Below are 11491 nucleotides of genomic sequence, written 5' to 3' on the forward strand. Positions count from 1 at the left end.
TCACGTAATTTCATGTCTTTATCAAATCTTGCAAGGTGTCAAAATAATTAAGAGCAATACTTGAATGAGCTCCACCCTTCATATAATTCTACCAAAGCTTTTCATGTGGTATGGAAATATAGGAAGCCATGAGAGAAGGCAACGCTCATTAAGCCATCATATCAACACTGGAACACTGTCTGGCAGTCACAGCAAGAAGGTCTTTACCTGTGCATCATCCAGGCATCAGCTGCTCATGGAATCAAACCTTTCCAACTCCTCTGAAGCTTTGTGCTAAGAGTACTGCCAATGTCGTCTGTACTTTCAAGCAGGAATGCAAGTTATTTTTCAATTGTTGATAGACGCATGGACAATGCATTAGATTACCATTGAAAGGAACTGATGTATTTAGCTTATAGAAGATTTGCAAGAAGATCATGGAATTAGCCAGCTGAGGCGCAAACTGTTTGAGTCCCTGTCTGTTTATGTCTCAAATTCTGATCTGTTGTTTCAAATTTCACATCCCTAAAAGGACATGACAGGGTATCTGTGGGTCTGTCATAGAGTTTCAACATGTACTGGTAGTACATTTTGTATAGTCAAATTCAAACATTAAATCATTTGTATTGTCAGATTTTTTTTTACATTCAATGGTATTTTGGCTGATGATTTCTATAAAATCTAAGGTGGAGTCATACGGTCATAATCTGCCTGTGTTTTTGTACTATTTACATCTTTCCATTGACTTTGTGTTCATTCTGAACACCATTATAGTCATTTTGTTATTTGTTACATAACATTACTCTCAGGAGTTTAGAATGACCACTTTCCACCAGACATGATGATGTAATAGTTTTGGGTTTTGTTGATGATTTTAATTTAAAGAGATGATGATGTCTATATGGAACTAGGCAACAGTGTTTAAAGAAGCAATGCAAGGTCATGATTTAGTTGTGGAAAGAGTCAATTCTGTGTTATAACCAATCAATGATAGAGATGAGCAGAATACTTATTTTGGACATAAAAGCTGACATTTCGTCTTTGTGGATATTTAAAACCTACAGATACCTTGTGAAGTTGTGTGTGAATGATGGCATGCTACAAAGAGACCCAGTGAATGTTCTGTAGAGGAAACAAACATACTGTTAAGGCTGACTTGCTTTTGGCTGTGTGTCTGCGCTGCCAGCAGAACATTTCAGGAGGCTGAGAGAAGTCAGGACGGAGTTTCTAAACTGCTTCTGTGTTCAGGTGATGCCATCCAGCACTAACCACTACAGCATCCACGCAGTGAGCCTGAGCGGAGGAGGCACCAGATGAAGAACAGTTTGAAAACAAAAGTCAAAACAGTCCAGAAGTGGTAAAAAGCCTGCCCTGCTGTGGAGAGCCCTCTGACTGTGTACGGTGTACTTGTGTTGAGATTTGCTGGTTTGGATTTTACTTTTTGTCTTGATTTAAATTGCCTTCTTGAATTGTGACATGTATTGTCTTGGACTTCAAATCAACAATGACAAATATTTTTTAAATATTTACTTATGATTATTTTTTGTGTAAGTTTGTTTGTTTGTTTTGATCCGCATGTAAAAAGAAAAGCAATGTACGTGTCACTACACCTTTTTGTGGGTGTCACTGTGGTTACTTGTGTTTTTTTATCTTTGAGTGATTACAAGATTGTCAGTTTGCACATACAAAGACGTCAAATGTGAATCAAGTATTGGTTCATGTATCAAAATAACACAAGACAAACCAATAACACCTAGTAGCTTTGGTTCTAGCAATGCGGTCTTTAAACCTATTTTTGGCAATAAGAGGACTACAATATTTTCACAGTCCTGTTTTATAAATGTTTTGTTGTCTGGAGGAAAAAAATATAAAGAGTTGTTCTTTTTAATTCTGTCTCAGATTTAAAAAGTAGTGTATAACTGTAAATTGTGTTCCAGTCATTATAGTGGTTTAGAGAGGGACAGACATATTTCTGTGATGGTTGATTAGGTGCTGGATGGGAGGACCAGAGTCCCGTCCATCGCACAACGTCTGAAGATAATCCCATGACAGATCATGCACTGCTGGTTCGCTCTTTGCTTTCCAACTGTGGCTAATTTGATACCAGCATATTTGTCTACATGATGAGCTATAGTGCGCACAATTAGAAAAAGACGACACAAGGTTGTTGTATCTGCACTCTGTGACATACAGCTGACAGCGTCTTCTCTCATCCTCTCTGGAGCTCTATAGCAGCAAAATCAATCACAATTGATAGTTTTGGGAATACTAGATGAATCCGTTTTGTCCTCATATTTCACAAAGATGATGTTTGTTTCATATACTAGAATAGTCTTCACATGTCTGGTGTCACACAAAAGGCAATAGTTTCATGTTTTGCAACTTGTGTTTGTTACGAGGAGGAAGAAGTGCAGCAGCAGAGTGTTGCGTATTACCTCAGTCCTATGAGTTTTGTAACGATGACAAAACAATTTATTTGAAAATATGAAAAGTGAAGTTGTTGCATTGTTAATAGAGGTAACACTGAGAGCAGATTTAATGTACACATTAGTGGACTTGTATTTATAATTTATAATCTCAATTTTGTTCAGCCTAACTTCAAAATGTCTGGACATATATTTACTGATTTTAAATGTTACGGTTGCCAGATAGCTTGCATACAATTGGTTGATCAGACATTACTGAAGACACACAGATTTTCAGACACGCATTACAAAGAATGTGAAGGACAATGGGAATTTTATCAATAATATAATTTCTTGTAAATAGGGATTTGCTATAACTAAAGAATCAATCTTTTTTTTAAAGTTTGAAATTGTTTATGAATTGATAAATGTACGCTGTTTTCTTCCCCTCTGTGCTAATACAGATATTTTACAAATTACTTTTACAAACCATGGGAAGCTGAACACTGGACTGTTTCTATAATGAGGACTTCAAGTAATAATCAAAAAATCAAAAAACAACAACAAAAAAATTAAAACAAATGTGTATGTCGTTAATTAAAAGAGAAACATGTATGTTCTGTTATGATTTACATTTCTAAGAAGGATTTGTGTCAATATCTTTGTGGCTGTTATTGATTATATAAATAATATCTATATAACTAACAATAATAATATTATGTACTGTATATCCATCCAGTTCTCTCTCCATCCCCTGTCATCCTCTACAATAATCTTCAGTTGAGCATTAATGTATTTCAGTAATGTATACTAAAGAAAATCCAATGACCTTATATAGGATTGCTGTCTTTGATACCAGTGTAGTGTCTATACACACGTGTTAACCTTTAACTCCCTTTGTCTCTCTCACTTTCTCCTAGTAACTAGTAGTAGATGTTCTGTAGTTGCAAATAGATACTATTAACTTGTACTCATTAGATGACGTAGGACCAGTAAGGATAGAAATTTCACATTTTTCCATCTGGGAAAATAAGAAGACATTGGTTTCACTTGTATTTTTATTTTTCTGTTGACTTTCTGTTCTGTGCTGCTCTCACGTGGTTTCAGCAAACCAAAAAGGGGGTTTGCCATGCTACCTTAAATGATATGCGCAACACTTTGATTTGTTATAATTTGAAGTTTAAGAGCAGGAGGATTATATTACACTGATGAAACAAAATAATATGTATGGTTACAACAGATTCATGATAATAACAATGATAACAATAATGAATAATGAATTAATCTGAACTTTGTTTTAATATTTGTATGAACACTGTTTCTACATGCCACTTTTTAGTCTGAACTCATCAACAACCTAAATTATTTTGTATTTACTCCTGAATCATGGAAACAGCTCGTACATTGATCAATGTTAGATTGCCAGTCACTAAAGCTTCTCATCCAGGTGCCTGATGATAGAAGCGCTTTTCTAATTTTGACTAAAATACTAAATACTAAAAATGCAACAATGTCTGTTGTGGATTGCAGCGATGTAAAGATATCTGTGGTGACCTGAATACAGATGGCTCTACCTTAGTTGTTCCATAATATATCTGTTAATATATGTATATTATGGCCTTGCACTTTTACCAGAAGGCATAAGAGCAATGTTGCAAACAGACAGGCAGGCAGTCAATGGACACAGTGCAGCCATCACATTATGCTCCTATTCCACTACTTTGCATTAGCAAAGTATCAGGGTGGTCAAGAAAAGTATTTATACAGCCAAACAATTGGTTGACCAATCCATCCACCCTAACCTCCTCCCTCTGGAGTTTGTTGCTCTATAAAACATTTAGTTTGACTTTTTCTTTTGCTCTTATTAACTAAATAAGTGAACTAAACTTTCTTGGGAGGACGATCTGAACGTACTGGTCAAACTGGGCTGCCAGGATAGATGTGAGGGACTGGACAGAAGTACAAAACAGGACTTCATAGTCTTTTTCCTACTACAGCATCATTCAGTGCATTGCATCTATGACTAGCGGCTGTGGCACCGGTCGGAGGGTCGGTGGTTCGATGTCGAAGTGTCCTTGGGCAAGATACTAAACCCCAAATAGCTCCAGATGGCCAACGGTGTGTGAATGTGTATTACTACTGACGAGTTGATGTGCACCTTGTATGGAGCCTCTGACTCTGTGTGAATGTGTTGTAAAGCACTTTGAGTGATCGTAAAGATTGGAAAAGCTCTATATAGATGCAGTCCTGTTCATGTAGGGTATGTTTCATTGCTTTATATGAACATCACAATGCTTCGTGTTTTAGTAGTTACCAACTGCTACTGAATGTGAAGTTGCTAACGCAACATAGTGTCATGTGAATACAAATCATTTTACAGGTTTGTACACAAGCATCTCCAAGAGCCCTAAGTAGCATTTTAAGGAATCATTCTATAATGCACACACTTTGGGGCCAACCTCTACCTTTACATCGAAACACTCAGGGGTGCTAAAAACACCATGAATATCTAATGATATTACATTGCAAACACGCCCAAGTTTTGAAGCCGGGTACAATTTGTCCTTTTTTTTGACATCCTGTCACTGCATCCCAAGATAAAAGAGTTTGAGTGGAGCATGCACTGCTACCATCATCAGTGGAAAATCTGGATGTGACTCCCCTTAATAATGTGCTTAAGTTACCACCAACTCTCAGAAGATGCAAATAATTTCACTGTAACGGTGACTGATAGTGCTGATTTTAGTAAATTGCCCTGTTTCTGTAATGAGGCTCATTTGCATAGAAAGGATCCAATTTTGCAACAAATGTCAGCATATTTGCTTTGCAGTGCAGTTAGGGGTGCATTTCACGTTTTGAAGTGCTTGAGAATAACTTGGTTTCTTTTTGTCTTATAAGCGGAGGTTTAACAGCCAGTGTTAAAAGCTGGACAAATCCTTTTGCGAAATTGCCCTTCACTGTTTTGTTGTAGCAACGTGGCTGAACTGGGTTTATTTGGGGTGGGCCTGTCCCTCTGCCTCTATAGCATACCTCCTGTTAGACCTGAGGTTTGGAAGATTTCACAGTAGTGCACGACTGTTCCTTTATTGGCAATTGTGAGAGAGTTATTGTGCAACTTTTTAAACTACATTAGCAAATCTTCCACTCATGATGCATGTATATTCAGGCACAATTATCACAGACAGTTCATCACATTGGTGTTACAATCTGTCTGAATCAGCACCTGCCTAAGCCAGTTTGGAAATAAATGTTATTAAAGTATGAGCTGTTTTCCCTTTTCAAGTAGCTGATCCAGGTCCACATCCTCTCATGCAGAATACCTTCATGGCTTGGTTTTGATTTGATCTCATAGCTCACACTTTAAGGTAGCATGGCTCTGTTGTTGCTGTACTTAACTTTAATATTGACAGCATTTTACAGCTAATGAATGTTAAACATCTTGTTAGACAAGTTCATCATTGGATTGACTAGAAAAAAAGAGAAAATACAATATATGACCTGGAAGGTTTTGAAATGTGTATTGTGAGTGTACTACTGTATCCACTTAAACTTGAATCTTGAGGCAAGTGCTAGGTAATGGCCAACCGCACATCTTGTCACTGAAACACAGCTCACGCCTGCTGGCAACTGGATACTCATGTGCACACAGATCTAAGGCTTAAAGTGTGTGTATGTATAGCTTCATGTATAACCAACACTCACAGCTCACTTTTTTCAATGAAGAAAATTAAATGTTACTGAAAAGTGTAAGGTACAATAATAATTTCATGTAAAGCGTTACCAACAGTGGCACATCTTTGCACTGACTTGAAGGTTTCATGTTTTTAATCATTAGTGTCTCATCATGTAGCAGTAGAAGCTTCATATGGAGGTTTTCTGATTGTCTTGCCCGTTCCTAACACTTGCCCTTTTTGTTTTTTAGTGTTAACAGACTTTTTACCATGAGAGGTGACTGAATGGACTGACTGTCTAAAAACATCTTTCAGGTCTTCTTGTATGGCTTGATCAAGCCCTGTTGTAAAAAAGAAAAAAAAGAAAAAAAAGAAAGTGGATGGGAGTCTCTCACATACCAGAAATGGAAAATATAATTTTATATTTGTATTTTCAAATAATGATAATAAAAGATGTTTGTGAAAGGTTTCCATTCTCTGCTCTGGTCCAGACAATGTGTTTGTCTAAAAAAATGAAATAAAGCTGTTTTCAATCAGTTCACCCAATGCAATGTTTTTACTGCTGAAACTATATTGTATAAAATATTCATATAAAAAAAAAACATGCACACAACACAACACATCACATCTCAATCAGTTCATTTTGTAACAGTATGATTACCACAAACAAATGAAATAAACTCTTTACCTTGGAAATAGTAATTTAAATCGAATAGCGCATTCACTTTGCTCTGCATTGGCCAATCGGCTCGTTACTCCCTCACTGCGAGTGGAACTCAGGTTCCCCTCAAACAAAACCGCCTGTTTGCTATCCTGGCTCCAAAATGGTGGAACGATCACCCCATTGATGTCAGGACAGCAGACAGGCTTCACACCTTCCGTCGCAGACTGAAAACTCACCTGTTTCAATTGCACCTAGACGAATGAAAAAAATTCATAAAATTATGTTCTTTGTATGAAGCACTTATTTGGTTTGGCTTATTTGTAGCTAATATTTAAATTTATATTCTATTGTTTCTGTATGTTGCACTTTTGTTTGGCTTATTTGAAGCTAGTGTTCTGCACCTAAAGGATTGTAACTATTTGAAGCTAATGTACTTGCAAGATTCGCTTTGGACAAAAGCGTCAGCTAAATGAACTGTAATGTTATGAATATTATGCCGCCTTCAAATGGGGTGGTGTTTACCGTGTTCATGAGAAGAGTCCAAAACTTCATGCGGGGAAATTTTATGAAAGCTCTGAGTTCACAAGTTGAAACATGTGGTTGCCGACGTTTTCAGAAATGGTGATCAAGGTTAGTAGTATATATTATTTCTTTATAATTTTCTAATATTTCTGAGGAAAATGTTGATATTCCCAATGGCCTCATCTTTTTCGAACGACACACCTTAGCTGTTGTAAGAATCACTTTAACTTAGCCAACAGCCACAAGTGGCTAATTGCTTTTATAAAACGGTTACTACATATACCTGGCCAGGTTTCCCAAAAAAACACACAGAAACAAAAATATTAATAATTTATCGATAACAAATAATCGTTATCCTTATTAATTGTGCAATTAGGTTGGCACTCTTCTGGCACATAGGTGTTTGCAGGCTATCTAGTGTAACTTATGTTAGGTGAAAGAAAAAAAAGTTCTAATTTTGTTGCACACATGTATCAGCATCGGCAACAATTAACTATTATTACTATTACCAGAAAAAAGTGTGATTTTTAGGCTCCAAATAAAATATGCAAGCTGCCCAAAGTCACATGTTAGGTCACCATAAATCGTTGGTGTCAGGCGTAGTTTGTTCACTTTGGATGGAGACATAAGTCTGGTAGATTGTTGGCAGCAACAACAAGTAATGTTATTTCTCCAACGAAGCGACAGGACACAGTGGATTCCCTGCTGCTCCAACATAAATCCCCATAGCTGTATGCTATCTTTGTTTCTGTCGCATGCATTTGTGTTTCTTTTAGGTGACGAAATTGCGTAGTGATATATGAGGTCACAGCTGTTTGTTTACAGAGTATCTTATAAAGGATTCAAAAGCAGCTCAGCCAATCATAATTGAAGGACCAGGACCAAAACTATCCATTTTATAATAGTCTATTTATGCTTTACAAGGAAAACATGACAAAACAAATGGAACAAAAACAGTAGTGAATTCCTGAAGTGAATTTGTTCAAATTAGAATCAGAAGGAATGTAAACAGATGCAACAAAAACATCTCTGGGCTGATAATATCGTCCCACCGGAGTGCGGTCCGCCCGTCAAGTGCTAAAGCTTGATCTGGGATGCTACGATGGAGGCCTCTAAATCTGTAATATCCTATTGTATATGTTTTCAACTTATTAACTGTATCTACATTGATTGGTTGTGAGCTTGCCTGCTTCATTACAGGCAGATTCCCTTCACTCAAAATAAATTAAATTAATCAATACATCCAAATACTATTGAATGTGTATACTTCCCATTCCTGTTCATGTGTCTTCTCGTAGATATTACAGGTCCTGCACATTCTCGCAACACCATCGTAACCTCTCTGCTATTTTCAATCCCACCTGCTCCTCTCATACCCAACACCTCATCACAGGGGGCCTGTGGAACTGCTGGTCAGCTACTCACAAGACTGAGTTCATCTCAGCAATCCCTTGACTTCCTTGCTCTCACTGAGACTTGGATCACACCTGGTAACACTTCCACCCCTGCTGCTCTCTCCACAGCATTCTCCTTCACCCACTCACCCAGAACCACTGGAAGGAGAGGTGGCACTGGTCTGCTGATCTCACCAGATGGAGTTTTTCTCTTTACCCATTTCCTGACCTTGTCTTTTGAATTTCATGCCATCACTATAACTCAGCCGGTTACATTAAACACTCTTGTTCTTTACCGTCCTCTAGGTCCTCCTAGGGGGAGTTTTTGGAGGACTTAGACGTTCTCCTATCTAACATCCCAATGTCCCTCCGCTTGTATTTCTCTGTGACTTTAACATCCAGTTAGAAAAGTCAACAGAATAATTATCTCTCCTATCCTCCTTCGCTCTCCCTGTGTCTGTCCCCACCTACTCAAAAAAGCTGACAACCACCTCAACCTCATATTCAACGGAAACTGCTCTACCTCAAACCTCTCTGTAACCCCACTTCACATCTCTGATCACTTTTTCATATCCTACTCTCTCCCACTCTAACAAACCCTGAATACTGTTCCTGTCCGCCATAACCTTCGCTCACTCTCTTCCTCCTCGCTTGCCTCAGCTGTCCTCTCAGCCCTCCCTTCATATGACTCCTTATCACTCATGCTTGCCAACCCTACCAGACTCTCTCCTCTCTACTCTGTCCTTCCCTCTGGACTCCCTCTGTCCTCTCATTTGGAAGCAGGTTCACCAGTCCTCTCAAGCTCCCTGGTTGGATGACTCTGTGACAGAACAATCCTACAGGCAGCTGAAAGAAAATGGTTGAAATCCAAACACCCTGCTACCTTCTTGCCTTTCAATCTCTTCTCTCCTCTTTCCCTTCCTCTATTTCTGAAGCAAAAAGCACTTTCTTCCAATTTAAAATTCAATCCTCTTTCGCCAACCACAAAAAACTCCATCACCCTCTACTTCTCTCTGGACCTCCTCTTTTCTCTGTATATCAATTCACTTGGCTCTGTCATTCATTTGCATGGTTTTTCCAACCACAGCTACACAATTGACACTCAACTGATTCTGTCTTTTCCCAGGTCTGAAACCGAGGTGGAAACAAAATGATCTGCTTGTCTGGCTGACACCTCTCAGTGGATGGCCACACACCACTTAAAACTCAACCTTGACAAGACCGAACCCTCTCTGGTCTCTGGTCCACCCTTGCTGTACACAGCTTGGATGGTTCCCCACTTCCCCCTCCTGAGGTGCCGGATGGTTTTCTAGAAGCACCTTGGTGCCGACCAAAAGTCCTTCTCCATAGCTTCTCCGAACTTCTCCCACCTCTGACACGGCACTACCCGTTTGGGCTTACCAGGTCTCTCCAGAGTCTTCCCCCACTCCTTGATCCAACTCACCAACAGATATATACTCCGAACTGCGGTTTGGGGCATAGGCACAAACAACAGTCAGAGTTTTCCCCCCATAACCCGAAGGTGTAGGGAGGCGACCCTCTCGTCCACCGGGGTGAACTCCAACGTAGCGGCGCTCAGCCGGGGACTTGTGAGTAAGATAGGAATAATCACAAGAGGGAACTCGTCTATTAAATGAAAATGGAGCTTAAACATGTTTCTGTCAGTTGAAAGCAGTTTCTGTAGTATAGAATGGCAGTGGCTGTAATTCTTTGTTTACTGATCATAAAGTAATCAGCCTCTGTCCAAAGTAAAGAAGTTTAGTGCATGGAGTGGCTCTCCACAGCTGGCTAGCCTTCACAAAAGGAGCAACCAGTAGTTAGCAAAGAGCTAACTGCATTATGAAGGATAACAAATGGTGTGACCAGTCTACTGTGTCTTGCACACAGCTAACTAAACTGTAAACATCACAGACACAATGACCAGACCAGCAACACGCCGCCATTAACAAAGACAACACGCTGCTTGACATTTATTATCTTATTAATAAATGCTTTTTTTTGGAATATACATGTTGGTTGAGTATTTCCACCCTCTACTATCAAAGAATTCTAACATAGTGAAGAACGTTTACTAGCTATTGATTTAGTCATTTTGTTTATAATAATTAATTTAATTATTAATCAGATTTTTCATTCATTTAATTCATTGTCCAGCATATGAGACTACATGAACTGACTATAATTTCCCTCTGAGAGAGATGGGAGAGAGACGCTCTACGTTAGGGGAACCACATGTGGCACTGAGGAGTTCAGTGAAGAAAGAGAAACGAGCAAAAACGGAGCAAACACATTACTGATGTGTAATCAGTTGTTTTGATGACCCAGTTACGTCATGGGTCACCGGCTACAGTAACCAATCTCTACTGTACATTGAGTCCTTAAGCTGAAACCAGTGTCATCTGCATACATTGAAATGTTTGCTTCCCCCTTAAACCCCTCTATGTCCCCATTAAACCTAACTGAAATAGCTAATATTTCCCTAGCAGTTGTCAAATAAAGCTCAAAAAAGATTCACCTGGAAGACTACCTTTATGCTTCATTCATTCTCAATTCTCTCTCTCACTCCTCCAGCTGCTTCTAATCAGCTGATTAAGGGCGTCCACTCTTAACCAAATCGGTTCTCATCTCTGCTTCTGTCAGCTGTAATTTCAGGCGATATCGTTGCGTGCATCATTCATGCTATTTTCATTTGGTCGTCAGGCATTAATTTCTTTTAACCTTTTATTTGAGTTGGTCTTCACTGACCTTAATTCCTGTTCAGTCTTACGACTTTTACTTCAGCTTGGTCCTCGCAGTCCTTTTATTATATTTTGTGGCCTCATGCCTCATTCGTGGTATTCCTTTCTGTTTGTCATG

At 38.8% G+C, this 11491-nt stretch overlaps 1 protein-coding gene across 5 annotated transcripts in view; it reads left to right on the forward strand.

Annotated features, from left to right (window-relative positions):
- The window catches only part of LOC115017394 (RNA-binding protein Musashi homolog 2-like), a 224785-nt gene extending 214959 nt beyond the window's left edge, over positions 1-9826 (forward strand). For 3 of the 5 annotated variants that reach the window (XM_029445782.1, XM_029445786.1, XM_029445783.1), the window contains one exon: positions 1228-6590. In XM_029445782.1, coding sequence (XP_029301642.1) covers positions 1228-1296 — 69 coding nt within the window. In that variant the 3' untranslated portion in view covers positions 1297-6590. Of the gene's footprint in view, positions 1-1227; positions 6591-9761 lie in introns of those variants that run through there. The other 2 variants (XM_029445784.1, XM_029445785.1) reach the window with 2 other exon arrangements.
- Positions 9827-11491: the final 1665 nt, after the last annotated feature.

Source organism: Cottoperca gobio, chromosome 13 (genome assembly GCF_900634415.1).
Source record: "Cottoperca gobio chromosome 13, fCotGob3.1, whole genome shotgun sequence".
Lineage (NCBI taxonomy): Eukaryota > Metazoa > Chordata > Actinopteri > Perciformes > Bovichtidae > Cottoperca > Cottoperca gobio.